The 25,715-nt window shown below is 40.4% G+C and overlaps 1 protein-coding gene and 2 long non-coding RNA genes across 6 annotated transcripts; 2 read left to right on the top strand and 1 right to left on the bottom strand.

Moving 5' to 3' along the window:
- On the bottom strand, window positions 174-3,492 carry LOC104720805. Of its 2 annotated transcripts, none has more exons than XR_756777.2 (5): window positions 3,435-3,492; window positions 2,337-2,497; window positions 2,196-2,252; window positions 1,083-1,147; window positions 174-482 (listed from the first exon to the last, which is right to left on the bottom strand). It is a non-coding gene; the product is annotated as an uncharacterized LOC104720805 (long non-coding RNA). The 2 variants fall into 2 exon arrangements; XR_756776.2 differs by having other exon boundaries at window positions 3,363-3,467.
- Window positions 5,862-6,462, top strand: LOC104720801. Its single transcript, XR_756759.2, has 2 exons — window positions 5,862-6,013; window positions 6,122-6,462. It is a non-coding gene; the product is annotated as an uncharacterized LOC104720801 (long non-coding RNA).
- On the top strand, window positions 7,175-25,390 carry LOC104720785 (subtilisin-like protease SBT3.9). Of its 3 annotated transcripts, none has more exons than XM_019234529.1 (10): window positions 7,175-7,355; window positions 7,456-7,611; window positions 7,688-8,352; window positions 8,430-8,500; window positions 8,587-8,838; window positions 8,934-9,048; window positions 9,127-9,319; window positions 9,397-9,513; window positions 14,837-15,059; window positions 19,876-20,215. In XM_019234529.1, exons 2-10 carry the CDS (start codon window positions 7,479-7,481, stop codon window positions 20,087-20,089), a joined length of 1,983 nt encoding a protein of 660 aa, XP_019090074.1. In that variant the 5' UTR covers window positions 7,175-7,355; window positions 7,456-7,478; the 3' UTR covers window positions 20,090-20,215. The 3 variants fall into 3 exon arrangements, with proteins under 3 accessions (XP_019090074.1, XP_019090069.1, XP_010436973.1); XM_019234524.1 differs by lacking the exon at window positions 19,876-20,215 and adding an exon at window positions 25,039-25,390 and having other exon boundaries at window positions 7,246-7,355; XM_010438671.2 differs by lacking the exons at window positions 7,175-7,355; window positions 7,456-7,611; window positions 7,688-8,352; ... (5 more) ...; window positions 14,837-15,059; window positions 19,876-20,215 and adding exons at window positions 20,446-20,710; window positions 20,791-20,882; window positions 22,466-22,563; ... (5 more) ...; window positions 24,429-24,621; window positions 24,699-25,390.

Here is a 25,715-nt window from a genome sequence, read left to right as displayed (position 1 = left end):
CCTAATTTCATAAAGAAAAGTAGATAATAAAATGAAATCCCTTAAAATTAATCCTAAAATTCAGTAGTAGATCTACATACATGACATGTGTACATGTAATCATTGTAGTTGAAAAAGCTATGGAGTTTACTTAGAAATTTATAAAAAGATTTTTAGAAGACCTTCAAACTAAATTAAGAAGAAAGAACAAAACATTTGAATCAATCTTTTTTAAACTAGAAAATCATGTTTGTCTCAGCGTTTAGCTAGCACGCATGTTATCCTATCCCTACGAAAACAAAAGCCAGAAAAAAAAAAACTTTACAAAAATTCCATTACATACCCCTACGAAAACAAAAAGCAAAGAGAAAAGAAAAACCAAATCAAGGGCAAAGAGGTAAACTAACTGAACAAAAACACGCGGATCTTTATTGACCCGGTATTACTTTATTCGGATCGTGTTTAGGATACAAGTGTATCCAAACATATTTTTCCTCTTATACCTGCGAGCAAAATTATTAAATAATTAGAGAGATAAAATATGCTAATTTATCATAATAAATATTGTATTACGGAAAATTAGGAAACAACCATATTAATTAAAACCCCAAAAAATCTGATTACTAAAAACATGCCGTTTACAGCAACTAACCAGTTACCAGTCTTTAAATAAAAATATCAATCATTAATCATTATATTAAAATCCCAAATCAAGAATATTAAAAACCCTAAACTTAAACTTTTCCAAAACTAACAATATCTGACTCTATCATCTCCATAATCTTCGAATTGCAATATGGATACTTTTAAGTTAAGAATTTATGTTAGAAAATAATTATCATATTACCATATATAATTAGTTTATGCATATAATACGAAACAATATGGATACTATCCAAATGTGATCTTCACTAAATATTCTCATCGTTTAAATTTTAGCATATTCCATGAATATTTGATTAAAATTTTAATTTGAAAATAAATATTTTAGATTTCATTTTACCAAATCTAAAATTTCTACCGACTCTCTTTAGCTTATAAAAATGACATAAAACCTAAAAATTCATAAAATGTTATAAGCAGCTCCGAATCAGATCACTAACCTTGGTGATGTGAAGCTTTTTCAAACCAGTGAGTGCATGTGCATCCAAGTGAAGATTCTGCGTTCCTACAAGCAATATCACTCAAAAGTAAGTAGATCATCACTACACAATGCTAAGGTTTTAACAGTAAGTAGATTATTTAGTATACATACATTTTTCTATTTGTAAAGGGTTCTTCTTAATATGGAACTAATTTGTGTTTGCATATATTTTTTACAGGGTTCAAAAATCTATGCTTAACTCAAGAAAAATACATGTGAGTCGTTTATGTTCGTTTTTGAACTAATCTTTAAGTTTTTGTGTTTTTAGCATTCTATAAATGTTCTTTTACAGATCAGAATTACAAGCTAGTCATGGAAGCAATTAAAAAAAACATACCAGATATAAATCTGGAAGTCTCTAAAAATATAGTATGGATGAGCTACTAATGTTTGTTTATTTCATAAAAGTAGTTTATGTTCGTTTTTGAACTAATCCTTAAGTTTTTATGATTTTAGCATTCTAATAGTTTTCTTCTATTACAAACAGATCACAATTACAAGTTCCTCCAATCATGGAAGCAATTCACAAAACATACTTTGATATCAATCATTGAGTCTCTAAAAATATAGTATAGATGCACTACTAACGTTTGTTGATTCCATATGTTGAACATCAACAAGTTATCTAATTTTTACTTCTAACCATTTTGCAGGTGAAAGACAACCATCTAGAGCAATTGAAAATTCTCTAAATCAGATTCTCCACTACAAGATCTTCAAACAATCAACAACTGGTAAGGATTTATTTACATCTTAATCTAAGAATCTAATTATTCTTTCAACATTTTTATGATTGTATAGGCCCTTTATACGTTTTCACTTCTCATAATTCTAACATGTTTTCACTTCTTTGTTTTGTTTTATTTTTAAAACTGAAATGTGTAAACTTCATGGTTCAAATAGATTAATATAGTTTACACATGTCTTCTATCCTTCATCAATAAATCCAGTTAAACATATAAAAACTAACTATGTATCTTTGTTTAGAAAATACTCACAATTCACCAAAATAGCAACCATTGGGCATTCAGACCACTATGCAATAAGGTGTCTGGAAACATTACAAACTCACCTTATAGTACGACAACATCAACTCCTACACTTGATAGACTCTATTGCCGGTGAACTTCTGTGAGAAGGTAAAAAAATTATTCAATTATTTTGTTGAATCTAAATCAACGAGTCTCAAAAATATATAGCTACTATCTATCACCTGATTTGGAGCTGAATCTGAGAGGGATAACGATAGAAGAAGCCCAACTGATCAATCGACTTCAATATTGAAGCCAGCTGGTCTCGCAATGGCCGCGGGATAAAATCCGATGGGTTTGGCGGTGGTTAGGGATTTGAGGTGAGAGAAATACAACACGTGATCTAAATACAAAAAAATTTCAAGACTATGAACGTGAATAATCATCATCACCAAAGATTAGAGAGTATTACAAGGGCAAAAAATGCAGAATAGTCAAAATAATCAACACTACAAGAGACGGCAAAAAAAAAAAGCAACACTACAAGAACTTTTACAATCAATTAATCAGGATGAGATAATGTAAGCCTGGGCAAAATATCCGGAACCCGACCCAAAAAACCCGATCCGAATCCATATCCGAAATTGTAAAATACTCGAACGGGTTCTAAATCTCTAAATCCGAATCCGAACCTGATCCGAACCGAAATCCGAATCAAAATCCGAACGAGTATCCGTATATACCAATATTATTAATATATAGTAGTAATATATTAGTAATATTTATAATTTTAGTAATATAAGTGTTCAAAATATTCAGATTTTTAGATATTTTTGACAATTTGAAGTATTTAAACTGTTAGTTAGTAAATTTGGGTAGAAAATGCTCTAATTTTTAGATATATTGCGTATTATTGAATAAATTAGATACTAAAATCTTGAGTTTTGTGAACTTCGGGTAATCCGAATCCGAATCCAAAATATCCGAACCGAACCCGATCCGAACCCGAAGTCTAGAAATACCCGAACGGGCCTTATACCTCTAAACCCGAAAACCCGAAAACTCGAAATACTCAAACCGAACCCGAACAGGTACCCGAATGCCCAGGCCTAAGATAATGATAATGAAGTAAGCGAAGCAGGATGAGATAATAAATTAATCAAACAATCAAAGATTCAGCTAAGCAATCGAACTCCTACAATTCAATTCAAAGTGAGAGCAACGACGAAGATGAGAGGTGAAAGAAGCATAATCTGAAAAAAACTTACCCTCTCCAAATCGAAAACTCTCTCTTAAGATGAGGATGAAAGATGAAAGAAGCATAAATTGAGTATGCTTACCTTCACCAAATCTCGGAAAATTGAATCCCCCCTCGACAACCCTAGAATTTGGGGAAAATAATTGTAAAGGCGTCTACAATAGTGGCGTTAACATGTATGTCATTTTTTCTTTCTCAAATGGCATAACCATCTTTTTTGTATATTTAAAACGACAAGGCGTTATATTCGTTTTAGTAAAGCAAAATATACTAAATTTTTAATTAAAATTGAAATAATATAAAGCATTAAATTTTTTTTAGACGGGTGATTTACATTATTTTAAATATATTCCACTAATCAAAATTGTAACTGCATAAACTAAAATACACCTTTAGAACGTATTATAAATAATTATTATGTCTAGCCATATTATTTTACTTTGAGCTAAGTTATCTATTTATTTTTATTATTTTATTTTTGAATTATATTGATATATTTTTAAGTGATTGTGCTAATTTTTTGCTCTACCATTTTAAGGAATGGGAGGACGAGAATAAGGATTACAGACGAGAACATGATAGAAGGAAAGATGACTAGATAAGAACATAAATTTCCAAAAAGAAAAATCTTAGAACATGTTATAGTTAAAATAAATTAACACTTACTATCTTATATGTAACCTTTTTAAGAAAGGCATTAAGGTGTGTTTAATAATATTAAAAATTTTAAAACAAAGAAATGTAACGCAATATAGATGAACCAGACATATAATAATAAGAATAAGAAGTAATTTTGGTAATGAAGTCAACTAATTTTGTAATATTGTTTTACTATATAATATAGAAATATACTAAGAACTATATTTGTGTTTGTCCCAAATGGTATTTTGTTAATTTTTGTATTCGTTCCATCCAGTGTTTTAAACTCGGACCAGATCGGTCCAACCGTGACCCGGTAGACATTCCGTTACGGGTTACCTCTAAAAACTGGACAACTAAAAACCAACAAAAAGCCAAAAAAAGTCCGCTAAAAACCTGTAAACCTAAAAACCTGTAAACTGGTGGGTCGGACCAACGGGTTGGACCAATGGATCGGTATCAAATTAAAATATTTTATTTTTATCACACTTTAAACTCAAACCAAATTAAAACTAAATGTTGTTGTTTATAAAAAAAATCACTCAGTTATTTTATCTAATCATTTAAAAATTTAATTTTAGTTGTATAGTACTTCATTATGTATGTTTTGTTCGTATATATATAGAAAGAAGATGTTATATTTATAAAATGTAAACAAACCAATAAACTAATTGACCCATGGTTCAACTGATCTGGCCGGTTGACCCAGTGACCCGAAAGATTTTCGGTTCACCTTCCGGTCCGGTTTTTAAAATATTGGTTCCATCACATTTTCAATCGGGAATAATTTTTTTTGTCTTATAACGGAAATGTCATATATGGAGAATCTTCACTATCTATAACTATAATTCAGGGACAAGACGAAATGTGAATTACATCCACTCCGAAATATTTGTATCAACACATGTTTTCATGATTTTTATATTTTTTTACATGCACTCTTATGTGTTTTTTTAGCAAAAGTTATAAATGTTATATCAAGTCATTGTTTTTACAACTATAATTCCGCACGTATGTGCGGGTCCATCACTAGTTAATGTTTAATCTTTCAGTAAGAGTAAAAATATAATTTTAATATTACACTAATAAAAAAATTAAATAATCATTAATCTACAAAAAAAAGTATTTTATCTCTCTAATTAATTATGGACGAAAATTATTAATTAATTTTTTAAAATTATAAACCAATCTGAATTTTAAAAAGTTAAATTTTATATCTGAGTATCCAAATTATTACTTTAATAACTAATAAGTTTAGAAGATTTTGTTAAGATTTTAAATTATGATTCTTCTATCATTTTTTTTTTTATTTCATTTAGAAATTGTTTTGAATTATCTACATAGCTTTTCTGGCAAATAAACATCTAAAATCGACAAGTTTCTGGCAAAAAATTAGAGAATTGACAATAAAAAGCTTTCAAAGCCGTTAAAAATATGATTTAAAAAGGTACTATATGAGTTAATCATTGTAGCCATTTAGCTAGCTGAATCATACCTTAAATCCATTTGAAAACCCAGTTATTAAACTACTTAACGGCTACACGTACACTCAATCTAAGGGGATTAATATGGTGAAAGGTAAGAATTAATCTCGATCACCCTCTGTTAATTATTGGAAAAAAAACTTTAACTGGTTGATGTATAAGTATCGATATAAAAGGTTGAATGGTTGATAATAGGTTTTCTTGATCTGTAAAGAAAAAAAGAAAAAGAAAAAAAACGAAAAAGACTAGTGTTTCTTGGAAAGTATACGAAGGTTGACTGACCATATCGACTCCATCAAAACGTGAGAACAAGGACGAAATACGATATTCCAATAAGATAAGACAGACCAACCCAATCACTCAAAGATGCAAACCAATAAGGAACATTCTAGTATATAAAGGCATGCATTTGCTTCAGTAATCAGTATCTCTCCTTCTAAGATATATGATGGGCCAAATAAATATTATCATCGCGATGGTTCTAACTTTAGTTCTGAATATGCAAATGATCAGTTCCGTCTTCGCTCATGAGACCAAGGTACTTAGCATAGTAGCATTTATGAGATATATTTCTTGATCAAGCAACATAACCATGCATATATAACATTAAGTATTTTGTAATTTGTTACGTGTGACCAACGTACAGGTGTATGTAGTTTATCTGGGAAAGAAGACACATGATGATCCTGAGTCTGTCACTGAATCTCACCATCAGTTGCTGAGGCCACTTCTGGGAAGCTGAGATTTAGAAGTAATTCTACAAATGAGATTTAGTAGGTGATAAGGGCATCTCCAACTATCGTTACTCAGATCATTGCTTTACCAAAATTTTAGTGAATAAATAATAAAAAGTACTAAAAAGACAAGAGAGAGAAGAGAAGCGTTACTCAAGTTGCTGTTGGAAGAAACAATTCCTACATTATTTATATACATGGCCACTTATTATTGGTTTATACTTGTTTCAATTAAAATACTATTAATTTTTTTTTTCTGAGAAACATTTATGATTTCAACGGGTAATGATGATCTAACCCATCCTATAGACAAGATTAATACAAAATATTCAAAAAAATAAAATTGTTCCAAAAGGAAAGTCTTTTTAAGTGTTTAATATATTGTTATCAGTTAATGATGATGATTTGTAAACATAAAATACTAAAAAGTTGGATTCGATATAAAAATTATATCACTGATTCCTCATAATTATATGTTTCTCTCATATATGTTTGTGATCTGTTATAATATTGTTATGTATTATTCTTCAGCGCGCGTTAGATATTGCATTACTACATCCATTTTACTTTAGTTGTTGTTTTAGTGTTAATTTTTTAGTTCATAATAGTTGTCATTTTAGATTTTCAATATAGATATTTGGTAAACATTACAATTTTATCCTAAATTTTCAATGTCTTGAACAAAAATAAAAATAAAAATGTATTTAAAAAAGAAAAAATAGAAAATTTAATTATTTTTTTAATTTGTGTAAAAAAAACTTAAAAGCTAACTAGATTGAAACGGGGGAGTAGTATATTTATGTGAAAGTACCAAATATAATATAGTCTTTTATTGTAGCCATCCATCAGTTGATCATCCTTATGATTTATAGTTGTCAGTAGTTAATTTTGTGCGAGGACATTAAAAGATAACTTATATATATTCAGAAGAAAGTAAAAAGATAGAAATCAATATTCTGAAAATAAAATTTGTAATATGTATTTTAGTAAAAGAATTAGTATATGACAAGTTTGTTTGATATAGTTTCTTAATTGTCCTGTTTTCAGCAAAAAAAGCAGTCCATGATTCAGTAGTGTATAGTTATCGACATGGCTTCTCAGGTTTTGCTGCCAAGCTTACAGAGTTCCAAGCCCAGCAAATTTCAGGTACTTGCAAAGTCGAACCCTTCTCTGTTTTTTTTTTTGACTTAACATAATAACCCAAGTAGTAATTTTTATAAACATACCATTTCCCCTTTGAGAACAGAACTACCTGAAGTAGTACATGTCATGCCAAATACATTATACGAACTGACTACAACTAGAACTTGGGATTACTTGGGCCTGTCTCCGGGTACTCCAAAGAGTCTTCTACAAAAGGCCAACATGGGAAGTTCTGTCATTGTTGGAGTCATCGATTCAGGTTTGTGTCTATGAAGGCAATACCTTAAATACTCTTAGAGACATGTTGATTGATAGAAACCATCAAATGCATGCAGGAGTGTGGCCAGAGTCTGAAATGTTTAATGACAAAGGCTATGGACCTATTCCTAGCCGTTGGAAAGGTGGCTGTGTATCTGGAGAACTCTTCAACGCCTCGATTCATTGCAATAAAAAGCTGATAGGAGCAAAATACTATGTTGATGGCTATGTTGCCGAATATGGAGTCTTGAACAAACCAGGGAACCCTGAGTACATTTCTCCGAGGGACTTTAACGGTCATGGCACGCATTGTGCCTCGACCATCGGTGGTTCTTTTGTGCCTAATGTGAGCTACTTAGGCGTTGGAAGAGGAACTGCAAGAGGCGGTGCTCCCGGTGTTCATATAGCTATGTATAAGGCGTGCTGGTCTACAGGGAGATGTTCAAATGCTGATATCTTAAAAGCAATAGATGAAGCTATTCATGATGGTGTTGATGTTTTGTCACTCTCTTTGGGAGCAAGAGATTCTTTATCACCAGAAACTGATGTGATTGACCTGACCTCTGTGGGAACATTCCATGCGGTAGAAAAGGGAATTTCTGTCGTTGCTGCAGCTGGTAATGATGGCCCTGGGGCTCAGACCCTTTCCAATGTAGCTCCTTGGATCTTGACGGTAGCTGCAACTTCTCTAGACCGTTCGTTTCCCACAGCCATCACACTTGGGAACAATATAACAATACTGGTATATTGATGACTATAAAAGCTCTTTCGCGAAAGATTTAAACCTTATGTTGAAGATTTCTTCTATGCTTAATGCAGGGTCAAGCCATCTTTGCTGGTCCAAAGCTCGCTTCTGTTGGTCTTACTTACCCAGAAAGGCCACTCTCCGGGTAACATTGAATCACCTATTTCATGTTTTGACTATATACACTTGATATTGTGTATATGGAAACTGATGCCTTCAACTTAATTGTAGTGACTGTGCGGGGCTCGCTGCTAATCCCAAAAATACAATGCAAGGAAAAGTTGTGTTATGTTTCACAGCAGATTTAAATCCCACCTCTACGGCTGTAAAAGATGCTATAACCGCAGTAAGAAATGCACGTGGTCTCGGGATAATTATTGCCAGAAATCCAACCCACTTGCCTATTCCATCTCGTCACTTTCCATGTGTTATGGTAGACTTTGAGCTCGGAACTGACATTCTTTTCTACATACGCTCCACTAGGTATCTTCACCCACCTGTCTCTTTGACGGTTACTTTCATGGATGATGGATCCAAACATCATCTAACTCATTTTTTTTTGGGTTTTGTGTTGCAAGATTTCCCTTTGTAAAGATAAATGCTTCAATTACACTTGTTTCACACTCTGTGGCGACAAAGGTAGCAACTTTCTCATCAAGAGGACCCAATTCAATATCTCCAGCCATTCTTAAGGTACCTCACCTGTTTCCATACCTATCCAACTCCTTGAGATTCTAAGAGTTTTTGATGACTAATTTTCTGCTACTGCAGCCTGATATAGCAGCACCTGGCGTGAACATACTAGCAGCTATTTCTCCAAATAGTTCTCTTAACGACGGAGGATTTGCTATAATGTCTGGGACATCAATGGCTACTCCTGTTGTCTCAGGAGTTGTAGTGCTACTCAAATCATTATACCCTCATTGGTCTCCTGCTGCTATTAAATCAGCTATTGTCACCACAGGTTCTTACAATCTTCAAATGCATTGTTAGAATAATCAATATAACATACTGATATTGGGATCATATTTTACATTTCAGCATGGAAAACTGATCCATCCGGGGAGCCCATTTTCGCAGAAGGGTCAAGCCGCAAGCTAGCAGATCCGTTTGATTATGGAGGCGGACTCGTAAATCCAGAGAAAGCTGCAAGACCAGGTGATGTGATCACGGGATCGACCACTCGGCCGTGAACACTCGATTCTCTCGGACGTCTCTCAACCACCTCTCGGACAACACTTGGACGCCTCTCGGACACTTATCGACAACTTGGAACCGGCCTTCCTAGTGATGCGCGGTACCAACTAGTTTCCAAGGATCATCAAGGAGGAGCAAGTAAAGTCATCTAATGGGCTTTGCAATCCAAGCTTCAACCCTCACACCAATGGCTCATGGCTAGCATCACCACTTAAGAGCCTTGAGTTGCGACCAGCTTTGGGAAGCTTAGTTCGCGAGTCTTCACCATCGCGCAAGCGTGAAGACGCCCCTAAGTCATTAGAAGGAGCTGTACTCTTTTCCCTACTTTGGGTTTGTCCCAATGGGTTTACCAAAGAGGTTTTAACGAGGCAGCGAACTCTAGTGCATCTCCACTTCGTTCCCGCTTGGCTCATGACTTGGAAACAATCATTGACAAGTTTAGGAGCCAAGGAAGTGAAGATCCTATCACCGCGTCCAGCCAATGACGTGGCTTTTCTATCTCTCTCCCTTCCCTTCCTTTGAATTTCTTCTTGAACCTTCTATGACCGTTGGATTGGTCTTTCCTTTGTTTTACTTTTGCTTTTGCTTTATGGCCAAGTGTAAGGATGAGATCCTGGCCGCGTGTCTAGGGTTTTAGAGTCTCCCATTTGTAAGCCTTCCTATATAAAGGCCTAAACCCTCATTGTAAAAGGCAGACTTGAAGTATTGAATTAAATTTCACAAGAGAGAATCTTGTTCTTGTCTCACCTCTCTCCTTAGTCCAAGTCCGGGACTTGACTACCGAGAAACCCTAGCCGATCTCGAACCGGGTTCGACATCGACTAGTTGACCGTATCACGGGCCGAGCCATCTCCCGTGTGTCGTCGCATCAAACCACCTTCGCGTCCCTCTCTACCGTATCACGTCCGGTTCCTACCGCTCGTTGTACTTTCGCTTCCACTCCACCTTCCTTATCGCATCACCGAGAATCCTTACCGCATCACCAAGGATTCTTACCGCCGCGTTGCCGAGAGCCGTTCCCGCAGTTTACCTTCAAACTCCGGGAATCGATTTCCGCATCGTCCGTACCGCGACCGAGACTGCTCGACCGAAGCCGAGACCAAAGGCCGGATCTCTCGATCCGCTCGTTCGTTTCAGCTCATCTCTCGCATCCACCGTTTGTTTCCTTACTGGATTCAAATCTCCGAGCTTTGTCCGAGGAAAGCCTCATCTAAATTCCTCGGCTCGAGAGAGTTTCGTTCCGTCCGTCCGCAGCGACCGTCCGTCCGTGCGACTCGGTAGACGACCGCGTCCGGCGGTCACATCAGCTTGGTATCAGAGCTCTAAAAGCTCCTGACTCAAAGGTTGTGTCTTTCTAACCCAGAAACTCCTTCCTTTGTTAAAGCTTTCGTTTTTGTGTCTTTGCGGTTCATTAGTTTCATCTTTAGCGTCGTTAGGTCCGATAGTTTTTGTTTTATGCTTAGTTTCCTCGATAGATCGTTTGTTGAGTCGTCGCTTTGTTTATTTCTGAGTTTTGTTCGTCATAGTTCTTGCCTAGGACTTGTTAGATCGATAAAGTAGCGCGTTTGCTTTTGGGTTTGTGTTGTGGTCCCAAAAAGTTTTGCTTTTTGTGCGTGAGTTTGCTTTTAGGCGCGTGTAGGTTTCTTTTTGCTTAGTCATAGTTTGTCATCTTGTGTTGCTGTCCTCAATCATTGACTGCCTAGATAAATATCTTATCCATCATGTTTTGGACGCGTTTTTGCTCACGAATATTCGTTTTGCTTTGACGAGGTACCATCGCCACGTCACGACCGAGCACCGATCGAGCCATCCGCGTATCACCGTCCAGAGCACGTATCATCACCCGCGTATCATCGTCCAAGCCCTTATCGCGTATTGTGTATCATCGTCTGATCACTATCGAGCCACCGGACGAGTCATCGGCCTTCCGTATCAGCCGATCACACCGGCTATCCGTACCGACGTCCGATAACCGTTGGCCGTCCGTACCATTGCCGCACCAGCCGACTGTGTCATCGACCGACCCCCGTCGGCCGACCGTACATCATCGGCCATCCGTATCAGCCAATCGTGCCGGCTATCCGTACCGCCATCTGAACATCGTCAGCTGCCGTACCAGCCGTCCGTCTCAGTCGTCCGTGCCGACGTCCGACCATCATTGGCCGTCCGTACGAACCGTCCGTACCAGCCATCTATATCGTCGTCCATACCGACGCCGACCACCGATTGTCGTCCGTACCGTCGACAAAATCCGACAGTCGTCCGTACCATCGACGATCTCCGACAGCCGTCCGTACCATCGACCATACTTCGTTTCCAAGACCGCGATCAGTATGCAACACTCGATTCAATACTGATCAAGCATGGATTTTGACGGAAACGATTCCGAGTTGGGATCATGGTACGATGAAGATCATGACTTTGGTCCGGAGCAAGAGGTCACCGAGGACGAGCCATGGAACGACGAACACACTGGTACCGATCCGGAGCCAGCGACTACCGAGAACGCGTCTTGGTACCAAGAGGACTTTGAAGAAGGCTCGGAACTAGAGGAACACGAGCATGGATCACCAGACTGCTATTGGCCGTCTATGTCCCGAGCTACGCGCTATAACAAGCCAAGGTCGAACCGCTATGATGACTCCGACAATGATGACCTGGGTTCTTACTATACGCCGTCCGCATATCATCGAGAGCCGCGGAAGGAATACTCGAGTTGCACCCGAGCAATCCCAACCTTTCCATCGCACGCATCATCGAGCAAGTCAAGTGCTTGCCGCACTCGGAACCAAGGACTTCCGAGCTGGTCACCACGCGCAACACCGATCAATCCGTCAAGTCGCGACCGAGATAAAGCCAAGGCGAGCATTGTGGTTTCTCGGACTAAGTCAAGGGAGCAGACCGCAAGGAAGCCAGCGCAATCTCCCGGAGCACCAAATTTCACGGACGAGTTGATCTCTATCCGATCTGAACTCCAACACCTTGGAGAAATGTTGGGCCAGGCAGCGAGATCTTACACCCAGGGAGAATCATCACGGCACCAACACTCGGCCCTTGTAACTGTACCAACACCAGTCCCGCGAGTTCTTCATCAGCCGGAACAAGGTGACTTGACGCGGAACAAGCCGAATACCGACTTGATTGAGAACGCCGCACCAACGACGCAAGCTAACCGTACGCTGAGCCTAGGACGTGATTTCGATCGACAAGTCTGTCCAGAAGAAGTCATTAACTCGGGAGGAATCGTAGAGAAGCCAGCCGAGCCCCCAGACCGACAAGTTCTTACACTCGGAGGTCCAAGTTCGGGTCATTACGCAGACCACGGAAAACTCTTTACCGCTCTCGATCGAGGCTTAACCGACACTCGACCGCCGCGTCCGGAGCCGACCATAGTACGCGAATCCTTACCCAGGACGCGTACCGAGCCATCAACCGAAGTCCAAGGAGATTCTGGCCGCGCAATTGAAGTCATATCCGGTAATCACTCGGTAATGGGGAGTTCCAAGTTAGCTAGGCCACCGGAGATGGCCATTGATGGATCTTTTCACTCGGTATTGTCCATGACTACTTCAAGTAGTAAGCTCCAGCTGGGAGTCGCCTATACCGTGCCATCCTTCTCCACCCTTAGCGCCAAGGCCGTTACCGCACAAGGTCATATGGCGATGTATTTGTCCAACTTTGGTGCGGATCAAACTTATGTGTGGCATCCTGGAGAGTCTCAGCAAGCAACCACGGTTCATGAAGGGATCCGAGCGACCAGTGCCGCTGGCCTTACCGGGGAAGTCCTATCCTTTTCTCTTAAGGCCTTACTGTTTCCTTTTGATCCCGGTAAATTAAACCGCGGTTGGCCTTTTGATGCTGCTGATTTGGGTTTTCCTTTTTGATCCAGGTGATGAGCAAAGTTTTGAGGCCAAAACTTCTATAAGAGGGAGGGAATGATGTGATCACGGGATCGACCACTCGGCCGTGAACACTCGATTCTCTCGGACGTCTCTCAACCACCTCTCGGACAACACTTGGACGCCTCTCGGACACTTATCGACAACTTGGAACCGGCCTTCCTAGTGATGCGCGGTACCAACTAGTTTCCAAGGATCATCAAGGAGGAGCAAGTAAAGTCATCTAATGGGCTTTGCAATCCAAGCTTCAACCCTCACACCAATGGCTCATGGCTAGCATCACCACTTAAGAGCCTTGAGTTGCGACCAGCTTTGGGAAGCTTAGTTCGCGAGTCTTCACCATCGCGCAAGCGTGAAGACGCCCCTAAGTCATTAGAAGGAGCTGTACTCTTTTCCCTACTTTGGGTTTGTCCCAATGGGTTTACCAAAGAGGTTTTAACGAGGCAGCGAACTCTAGTGCATCTCCACTTCGTTCCCGCTTGGCTCATGACTTGGAAACAATCATTGACAAGTTTAGGAGCCAAGGAAGTGAAGATCCTATCACCGCGTCCAGCCAATGACGTGGCTTTTCTATCTCTCTCCCTTCCCTTCCTTTGAATTTCTTCTTGAACCTTCTATGACCGTTGGATTGGTCTTTCCTTTGTTTTACTTTTGCTTTTGCTTTATGGCCAAGTGTAAGGATGAGATCCTGGCCGCGTGTCTAGGGTTTTAGAGTCTCCCATTTGTAAGCCTTCCTATATAAAGGCCTAAACCCTCATTGTAAAAGGCAGACTTGAAGTATTGAATTAAATTTCACAAGAGAGAATCTTGTTCTTGTCTCACCTCTCTCCTTAGTCCAAGTCCGGGACTTGACTACCGAGAAACCCTAGCCGATCTCGAACCGGGTTCGACATCGACTAGTTGACCGTATCACGGGCCGAGCCATCTCCCGTGTGTCGTCGCATCAAACCACCTTCGCGTCCCTCTCTACCGTATCACGTCCGGTTCCTACCGCTCGTTGTACTTTCGCTTCGACTCCACCTTCCTTATCGCATCACCGAGAATCCTTACCGCATCACCAAGGATTCTTACCGCCGCGTTGCCGAGAGCCGTTCCCGCAGTTTACCTTCAAACTCCGGGAACCGATTTCCGCATCGTCCGTACCGGGACCGAGACTGCTCGACCGAAGCCGAGACCAAAGGTCGGATCTCTCGATCTGCTCGTTCATTTTAGCTCATCTCTCGCATCCACCGTTTGTTTCCTTACTGGATTCAAATCTCCGAGCCTTGTCCGAGGAAAGCCTCATCTAAATTCCTCGGCTCGAGAGAGTTTCGTTCCGTCCGTCCGCAGCGACCGTCCGTCCGTGCGACTCGGTAGACGACCGCATCCGGCGGTCACATCACCAGGTCTCATATACGACATGACCATTTATGACTATGTCTCATACATATGCTCTACCTATAAATACAATGACGTCTCCATTTCCCAAGTCCTCGGAAATAAAACAGTATGTCCTAAACCGAAGCCTTCTGTTCTTGATCTAAACTTGCCATCCATCACAATACCGAACCTCAAAGACGAGGTCACTCTCACTAGAACCGTCACTAATGTTGGACCACTCAACTCGATATACAAAGTTATGATNGGACGCCTCTCGGACACTTATCGACAACTTGGAACCGGCCTTCCTAGTGATGCGCGGTACCAACTAGTTTCCAAGGATCATCAAGGAGGAGCAAGTAAAGTCATCTAATGGGCTTTGCAATCCAAGCTTCAACCCTCACACCAATGGCTCATGGCTAGCATCACCACTTAAGAGCCTTGAGTTGCGACCAGCTTTGGGAAGCTTAGTTCGCGAGTCTTCACCATCGCGCAAGCGTGAAGACGCCCCTAAGTCATTAGAAGGAGCTGTACTCTTTTCCCTACTTTGGGTTTGTCCCAATGGGTTTACCAAAGAGGTTTTAACGAGGCAGCGAACTCTAGTGCATCTCCACTTCGTTCCCGCTTGGCTCATGACTTGGAAACAATCATTGACAAGTTTAGGAGCCAAGGAAGTGAAGATCCTATCACCGCGTCCAGCCAATGACGTGGCTTTTCTATCTCTCTCCCTTCCCTTCCTTTGAATTTCTTCTTGAACCTTCTATGACCGTTGGATTGGTCTTTCCTTTGTTTTACTTTTGCTTTTGCTTTATGGCCAAGTGTAAGGATGAGATCCTGGCCGCGTGTCTAGGGTTTTAGAGTCTCCCATTTGTAAGCCTTCCTATATAAAGGCCTAAACCCTCATTGTAAAAGGCAGACTTGAAGTATTGAATTAAATTTCACAAGAGAGAATCTTGTTCTTGTCTCACCTCTCTCCTTAGTCCAAGTCCGGGACTTGACTACCGAGAAACCCTAGCCGATCTCGAACCGGGTTCGACATCGACTAGTTGACCGTATCACGGGCCGAGCCATCTCCCGTGTGTCGTCGCATCAAACCACCTTCGCGTCCCTCTCTACCGTATCACGTCCGGTTCCTACCGCTCGTTGTACTTTCGCTTCCACTCCACCTTCCTTATCGCATCACCGAGAATCCTTACCGCATCACCAAGGATTCTTACCGCCGCGTTGCCGAGAGCCGTTCCCGCAGTTTACCTTCAAACTCCGGGAATCGATTTCCGCATCGTCCGTACCGCGACCGAGACTGCTCGACCGAAGCCGAGACCAAAGGCCGGATCTCTCGATCCGCTCGTTCGTTTCAGCTCATCTCTCGCATCCACCGTTTGTTTCCTTACTGGATTCAAATCTCCGAGCTTTGTCCGAGGAAAGCCTCATCTAAATTCCTCGGCTCGAGAGAGTTTCGTTCCGTCCGTCCGCAGCGACCGTCCGTCCGTGCGACTCGGTAGACGACCGCATCCGGCGGTCACATCAGCTTGGTATCAGCTTGGTACCATTGCCGCACCAGCCGACTGTGTCATCGACCGACCCCCGTCGGCCGACCGTACATCATCGGCCATCCGTATCAGCCAATCGTGCCGGCTATCCGTACCGCCATCTGAACATCGTCAGCTGCCGTACCAGCCGTCCGTCTCAGTCGTCCGTGCCGACGTCCGACCATCGTTGGCCGTCCGTACGAACCGTCCGTACCAGCCATCTATATCGTCGTCCATACCGACGCCGACCACCGATTGTCGTCCGTACCGTCGACAAAATCCGACAGTCGTCCGTACCATCGACGATCTCCGACAGCCGTCCGTACCATCGACCATACTTCGTTTCCAAGACCGCGATCAGTATGCAACACTCGATTCAATACTGATCAAGCATGGATTTTGACGGAAACGATTCCGAGTTGGGATCATGGTACGATGAAGATCATGACTTTGGTCCGGAGCAAGAGGTCACCGAGGACGAGCCATGGAACGACGAACACACTGGTACCGATCCGGAGCCAGCGACTACCGAGAACGCGTCTTGGTACCAAGAGGACTTTGAAGAAGGCTCGGAACTAGAGGAACACGAGCATGGATCACCAGACTGCTATTGGCCGTCTATGTCCCGAGCTACGCGCTATAACAAGCCAAGGTCGAACCGCTATGATGACTCCGACAATGATGACCTGGGTTCTTACTATACGCCGTCCGCATATCATCGAGAGCCGCGGAAGGAATACTCGAGTTGCACCCGAGCAATCCCAACCTTTCCATCGCACGCATCATCGAGCAAGTCAAGTGCTTGCCGCACTCGGAACCAAGGACTTCCGAGCTGGTCACCACGCGCAACACCGATCAATCCGTCAAGTCGCGACCGAGATAAAGCCAAGGCGAGCATTGTGGTTTCTCGGACTAAGTCAAGGGAGCAGACCGCAAGGAAGCCAGCGCAATCTCCCGGAGCACCAAATTTCACGGACGAGTTGATCTCTATCCGATCTGAACTCCAACACCTTGGAGAAATGTTGGGCCAGGCAGCGAGATCTTACACCCAGGGAGAATCATCACGGCACCAACACTCGGCCCTTGTAACTGTACCAACACCAGTCCCGCGAGTTCTTCATCAGCCGGAACAAGGTGACTTGACGCGGAACAAGCCGAATACCGACTTGATTGAGAACGCCGCACCAACGACGCAAGCTAACCGTACGCTGAGCCTAGGACGTGATTTCGATCGACAAGTCTGTCCAGAAGAAGTCATTAACTCGGGAGGAATCGTAGAGAAGCCAGCCGAGCCCCCAGACCGACAAGTTCTTACACTCGGAGGTCCAAGTTCGGGTCATTACGCAGACCACGGAAAACTCTTTACCGCTCTCGATCGAGGCTTAACCGACACTCGACCGCCGCGTCCGGAGCCGACCATAGTACGCGAATCCTTACCCAGGACGCGTACCGAGCCATCAACCGAAGTCCAAGGAGATTCTGGCCGCGCAATTGAAGTCATATCCGGTAATCACTCGGTAATGGGGAGTTCCAAGTTAGCTAGGCCACCGGAGATGGCCATTGATGGATCTTTTCACTCGGTATTGTCCATGACTACTTCAAGTAGTAAGCTCCAGCTGGGAGTCGCCTATACCGTGCCATCCTTCTCCACCCTTAGCGCCAAGGCCGTTACCGCACAAGGTCATATGGCGATGTATTTGTCCAACTTTGGTGCGGATCAAACTTATGTGTGGCATCCTGGAGAGTCTCAGCAAGCAACCACGGTTCATGAAGGGATCCGAGCGACCAGTGCCGCTGGCCTTACCGGGGAAGTCCTATCCTTTTCTCTTAAGGCCTTACTGTTTCCTTTTGATCCCGGTAAATTAAACCGCGGTTGGCCTTTTGATGCTGCTGATTTGGGTTTTCCTTTTTGATCCAGGTGATGAGCAAAGTTTTGAGGCCAAAACTTCTATAAGAGGGAGGGAATGATGTGATCACGGGATCGACCACTCGGCCGTGAACACTCGATTCTCTCGGACGTCTCTCAACCACCTCTCGGACAACACTTGGACGCCTCTCGGACACTTATCGACAACTTGGAACCGGCCTTCCTAGTGATGCGCGGTACCAACTAGTTTCCAAGGATCATCAAGGAGGAGCAAGTAAAGTCATCTAATGGGCTTTGCAATCCAAGCTTCAACCCTCACACCAATGGCTCATGGCTAGCATCACCACTTAAGAGCCTTGAGTTGCGACCAGCTTTGGGAAGCTTAGTTCGCGAGTCTTCACCATCGCGCAAGCGTGAAGACGCCCCTAAGTCATTAGAAGGAGCTGTACTCTTTTCCCTACTTTGGGTTTGTCCCAATGGGTTTACCAAAGAGGTTTTAACGAGGCAGCGAACTCTAGTGCATCTCCACTTCGTTCCCGCTTGGCTCATGACTTGGAAACAATCATTGACAAGTTTAGGAGCCAAGGAAGTGAAGATCCTATCACCGCGTCCAGCCAATGACGTGGCTTTTCTATCTCTCTCCCTTCCCTTCCTTTGAATTTCTTCTTGAACCTTCTATGACCGTTGGATTGGTCTTTCCTTTGTTTTACTTTTGCTTTTGCTTTATGGCCAAGTGTAAGGATGAGATCCTGGCCGCGTGTCTAGGGTTTTAGAGTCTCCCATTTGTAAGCCTTCCTATATAAAGGCCTAAACCCTCATTGTAAAAGGCAGACTTGAAGTATTGAATTAAATTTCACAAGAGAGAATCTTGTTCTTGTCTCACCTCTCTCCTTAGTCCAAGTCCGGGACTTGACTACCGAGAAACCCTAGCCGATCTCGAACCGGGTTCGACATCGACTAGTTGACCGTATCACGGGCCGAGCCATCTCCCGTGTGTCGTCGCATCAAACCACCTTCGCGTCCCTCTCTACCGTATCACGTCCGGTTCCTACCGCTCGTTGTACTTTCGCTTCCACTCCACCTTCCTTATCGCATCACCGAGAATCCTTACCGCATCACCAAGGATTCTTACCGCCGCGTTGCCGAGAGCCGTTCCCGCAGTTTACCTTCAAACTCCGGGAACCGATTTCCGCATCGTCCGTACCGGGACCGAGACTGCTCGACCGAAGCCGAGACCAAAGGTCGGATCTCTCGATCTGCTCGTTCATTTTAGCTCATCTCTCGCATCCACCGTTTGTTTCCTTACTGGATTCAAATCTCCGAGCCTTGTCCGAGGAAAGCCTCATCTAAATTCCTCGGCTCGAGAGAGTTTCGTTCCGTCCGTCCGCAGCGACCGTCCGTCCGTGCGACTCGGTAGACGACCGCATCCGGCGGTCACATCACCAGGTCTCATATACGACATGACCATTTATGACTATGTCTCATACATATGCTCTACCTATAAATACAATGACGTCTCCATTTCCCAAGTCCTCGGAAATAAAACAGTATGTCCTAAACCGAAGCCTTCTGTTCTTGATCTAAACTTGCCATCCATCACAATACCGAACCTCAAAGACGAGGTCACTCTCACTAGAACCGTCACTAATGTTGGACCACTCAACTCGATATACAAAGTTATGATGAATCCTCCGATCGGCGTTAGTATGACTGTGACACCAGATACGCTAGAGTTTAACTCTACGACCAAAATAGTTTCTTTTAAAGTGAGAGTTTCGACAAGGCACAAAGTTAATACTGGCTATTACTTTGGAAGCTTAGCATGGACTGACAATCTACACAGTGTGGTCATCCCAGTATCTGTCAGAACACAGATCCTCTAACGATTGCACGATGAGAACTGATGTAAGGGAAAGCATCTTTTGCGCAAGTACTTTATTGTTGTGTTGAATAATATGTAAAGCATAATGCTGATGAAGAATAATATCGTGTGTTTTGTGTTGTTTATTCATCCGTACGTAGAATGGTCATAGGCACTCACGAGATTCATCTGTAGTTATAATAAAAACAAAAACCCTTAGCTGGTTGATGCTGCATAAGTATCAATAATAGGTGGATAATAAGGACCCGTGATAATATACGCTAGATTTGCTTGAGCTGTAAAAATTAAAAAAAAAAAAGATTATTTTTGCTTGAATAGTAAAAAGGACATCCATATTGACGACTCCAGCAAAACGTGAGAACAAGGATCAAAAAAGATAAGAGAGACGAAACCAATGACGAAACTCAATGACGCAAATCAATGACGCAACCCAGTAAGGAACATTCTAGTATATAATGGCATGCATTGGCCTCAATAATCAATCAGTATCTCCAACTCGAACCACATAACTATACCTCTCTCCCTTTTAAGATAGATGATGGGACACATAGATATTATCATCGTCATGGTTCTCACTATAGTTCTGTATCTGCAATTCAGTTTCGTCTTTGCTAACACCAAGGTACTTAGCATTTTAGATGAAGAAACATTACCATATATATTTAACATTGAGTAATATTGTTGCTTTCTTTTGACCAACAGGTTTATGTAGTTTATCTGGGAAAGATGACACATGATGATCCTGAGTCTGCCACTGATTCCCACCATCACTTGCTGTGGCCACTTCTTGGAAGGTGTGATTTATTAGTAATTCTACAAATGAGATTATATATACTAGTTGATAACCCATGCTATAGATTTGTTTCTAAAAGATAGACCATTTTTTTATGTTTTGAATATATTATTTTTAGTTTTTTTTTGGTAGAGGAATATATTATTTTTAGTTAATGATTATGAATAAGGTATACTATTGGTTTAGAGTTATAAAAAACGTTATTCATCCAAAAAATGAATGCATTTATAAAAGAAGTTATTCATCCAAAAAGGAATTTATTTATAATTAAAAAAGTGTTAAAACTAAAAAAAATAGTTTTTTCTTAACTATATGACGCTTTAAACAATTAAAATAAAATCAAACAAAGATGATAGGAGAATTATAATTTTAAATCTTAACACATCTTCTAAATATATATATATATAAATATATATATATTTTTAACATCTTCTTAATATCTGTATTATTAATTTCAGAACATTATATGGATATTTCTAATCTTATAGTTAATGTTAAAACTTGTTAAATGTGTTTTGTTATAGGATAGTAGAGAATTAAATGTAAAGTTGTTTGGATATATGAATATCAGTAATGACATTCTCTGTAAATATTTAGCCAAACATATATATGTTTTTAAAATGTACTTCAAAAATACCATTATATATATATAATTTTATCATAAAAATAATTTATAAAACTTTATGTATATATTTGTGTGTATATGATTGTCAAAAAAAAAATGTGTGTGTATATATATATATTATAAAAATATAAACATTGACCTGCTTATGGCACCAATTCGACCCAAATATCCAATGATCTCGGTAAAGTTAGATTTGTTTTAGAATTGTGATTAAATACATTAACCAAACCAAAAAGTAAAAACCCCAAAGTAAACTTGATCTTTATTTAAGAAAACCCTTTAAAAAAAAAAAATCACTACGTATTCGTGAAACATAGCAAATTTTTAAGTAAACGAAAATCCAATGTATATACTTTATTACTTTATTATAAATAAATTATAATATAATGCTCTCCCGTGCATGGCAAATGTTCTTACCTAGTTTATATTTATAGTACATAGAAAAAACATTCTTTTTGATTTGGTATTATTAAACATATAAAAATTAAAACATATCTATATTTCTCTCATATGTTTGTGTTATATCATACTATTTTTATATTTTATTATTTATAACATTACATATTAGTATATTTATGTGCTAAGAATACCAAATAATTATTTGTTTAGAGGTTCGTTTAAAAACGATATAACATTATATATTATTGTCTATTTTTGTACTGATTTTAGTATTTTTCATTCAACTATATAAGTCTTCATCCATTTCCATGTTCCCAATTAACAATGGTGTTTAATATATACGACATTATGTATAATATAAATATATACAAATTATATTGAGAATAAAAAACTTTATTAATTTATTAAAAAGTTCAAAAATAATTTTGAGAAGAAAGAAAAAGATAGAAGCAAATATTCTGAAAAAAATAAAAAAGTATTAAGTATTTTAGTAAAAGAATTAGTACTATATGACAAGTTTGTTTAATATTTACTTAAATAGTTAACTGTCATGTTTTCAGCAAAAAAGCAGTCCATGATTCAATAGTGTATAGTTATCGACACGGCTTCTCAGGTTTCGCTGCCAAGCTCACAGAGTCCCAAGCCCAGCAAATTTCAGGTACTTGCAAAGTCGAACCCTTCTCCGTTTCTTGACTTCACGTTTCTGAACAAATCATATCCCCTACGAGAACAGAACTGCCTGAAGTAGTACAAGTCACACCAAATACATTATACGAACTGACAACAACTAGAACTTGGGATTACTTGGGCCTGTCTCCGGGTAATTCAGAGAGTCTCCTACATAAGGCCAACATGGGAAGTCCGGTCATTGTTGGAGTTATTGATTCAGGTTTGTGTCTATGAAGCAATATATACCTTAAATACTCTAGACATGTTTATATATAGAAACCATCAAATGCATGCAGGAGTGTGGCCAGAGTCTGAAATGTTTAATGACAAAGGCTACGGACCAATTCCTAGCCGTTGGAAAGGTGGCTGTGTATCTGGAGAATTATTCAACGCCTCGATTCATTGCAACAGAAAGCTGATAGGAGCAAAATACTTTGTCGATGGCCTTGTTGCTGAGAACGGAGTCTTGAACACGAAAGAAAACCCTGAGTATGTTTCCCCGAGAGACTTTAGCGGTCATGGCACGCATGTCGCTTCAACCATCGGTGGCTCATTCCTGCCTAATGTAAGCTACTCTCGTCTTGGAAGAGGAACTGTGAGAGGTGGTGCTCCGGGTGTTTTTTTAGCTATTTATAAGGCGTGCTGGTTTCAAATGGGATGTTCAAATGCTGATCTCTTAAAAGCAATCGATGAAGCTATTCATGATGGTGTTGATGTTTTGTCACTCTCTTTGGGATCGGGTGTTCCTTTAAATCTAGAAACTGATGTGAGGCTTTTTTTTGCTATGGGATTATTCCACGCGGTAGAAAAAGGCATTCATGTCGTAGCTTCAGCTGGTAATAATGGTCCTGCGGCACAGACCATTGGGAATGTAGCTCCTTGGATCTTGACGGTAGCTGCAACTACTCTAGACCGTTCTTTTCCCACAGCCATCACACTTGGGAACAATATAACAATACTGGTATATTCATGCCAATTAGAGAACTATAAGACAAACTGTTTATCTAAGGATCTAAAGTCTGAACCCAATGCTGATGATTTCTTCTTTGCTTTAATTTAGGGTCAAGCAATCTTTGCTGGTCCAGAACTCAGTTTTGTTGGTCTTACTTATTCAGGGTAACTTTGAATCACTATTTCATTTTGACTATATATTCCTCTGAGATTGAGTATTTAGAAAATTATGACTTCAACTTGCAGTGATTGCGCGAAGCTCTCCGCTAATCCAATGGAAGGAAAAGTTGTGTTATGTTTCACAGCAGATATAAATCCCCGCTCTAGGGTTGTTACAAATGCTAGAACCGCAGTTAAAAACGCTGGTGGTCTCGGGGTAATCATTGCAAGAAATCCCCGTCCGGTTAACCCAACTCATAACTTTCCATGCGTTACGGTAGACTTTGAGCTCGGAACTGACATTCTGTTCTACATACGCTCCACAATGTATCATCACCAAAACTTGTCTGTTTCTTTGTGGAATTTATGGATGATGGTTCCAAACATATATCACCACACATTTTGGGTTTTGTTTTGCTAGATCTCCCATGGCAAAGATACATGCTCCAAGAACATTTGTTTCACACCCCGTCGCTACAAAGGTAGCATCTTTTTCATCAAGAGGACCCAATTCGATATCTCCAATGATTCTTAAGGTATATCATTATTTTCCATACTGATCCAGCTGGTATGTATTAATAATACAGTATTTATACACTAAAATCTGACCTACCACACATAGCGTTTTGGGAAACACTATCTAAAACTGAGATGATTGTCAACCAACGCTATATTATACTGCTACCAATACCCCAATTTCCTGTAGTGTAGATTCTAAAAGTTTTTGATGCCTAATTTCTACAGCCGGATATAGCAGCACCTGGCGTGAACATACTAGCAGCTATTTCTCCAAATAGTTCTATTAACGACGGAGGATTTGCTATGATGTCTGGGACATCAATGGCTACTCCTGTTGTTACTGGAGTTGTAGTGCTACTTAGATCATTGTACCCTCATTGGTCTCCTTCTGCTATCAAATCAGCTATTGTCACTACAGGTTCTTATCTTCTTCAAAATCATTGTAAGAATGATCAAAATATCATATTGATCTTGGGATCACATTTTACATTGCAGCATGGAAAACTGATCCATCCGGGGAGCCTATTTTCGCAGACGGGTCAAACCGCAAGCTAGCAGATCCGTTTGATTATGGAGGAGGACTCGTAAATCCAGAGAAAGCTGCAAGACCAGGTCTCATATACGACATGACCATTGATGACTATGTCTCGTACTTATGCTCTACCTATAATTACAATGACGCCTCCATTTCCCAAGTCCTCGGAAATAAAACAGTATGTCCTAACCCGAAGCCTTCTGTTCTTGATCTAAACTTGCCATCCATCACAATACCGAACCTCAAAGACGAGGTCACTCTCACTAGAACCGTCACTAATGTTGGACCACTCAACTCGATATACAAAGTTATGATCGATCCTCCAATCGGCATTAGTATGACCGTGACACCACATACGCTACAGTTTAACTCTACGACCAAAATAGTTTCTTTTAAAGTGAGAGTTTCGACAAGGCACAAAGTGAATACTGGCTATTACTTTGGAAGCTTGACATGGACTGACAATCTTCACAATGTGGTCATCCCAGTATCTGTAAGAACCCAAATCCTCGAACGTTACCACGATGAGAACTGATGTAAGGGAAAAATGCATCTTCTGCTGAACTACTATATATGTTCTTGTGTTGAACAATATGTAAAGCATAATGCTGATGAATAATAATGTTTAGTGGATTATTGTGTTGTTTATTCATCCGTATATTATATAGAATGGTCATAGGCACACACGAGGTCCAACGTTGTAACAGATGATATTATGAACAACACAGATTCACTCCAAGTCGTGATTCCCAAGTTATAACTGATGATAAAAGAGACCTAATCTCTATCACTTATCCACCATGAACAGAGCTGTTTTCTGAACCCTTTACGTACTCATGATATCTCTAGATGATTCTCACACTAATGTTCTCCTTTTATTGTGCAATATGTACGATGTTTGCATACTATTGATTTTTTCCTCAATTAATCTATAATGTTAAATTTTATACAAAGTGCAATCTTGTTCTCTACCTGAA

The sequence above is a fragment of the Camelina sativa genome, chromosome 2, assembly GCF_000633955.1.
Source record: "Camelina sativa cultivar DH55 chromosome 2, Cs, whole genome shotgun sequence".
Taxonomy (NCBI): domain Eukaryota; kingdom Viridiplantae; phylum Streptophyta; class Magnoliopsida; order Brassicales; family Brassicaceae; genus Camelina; species Camelina sativa.
This window is presented reverse-complemented; position numbering and strand designations above follow the sequence as displayed.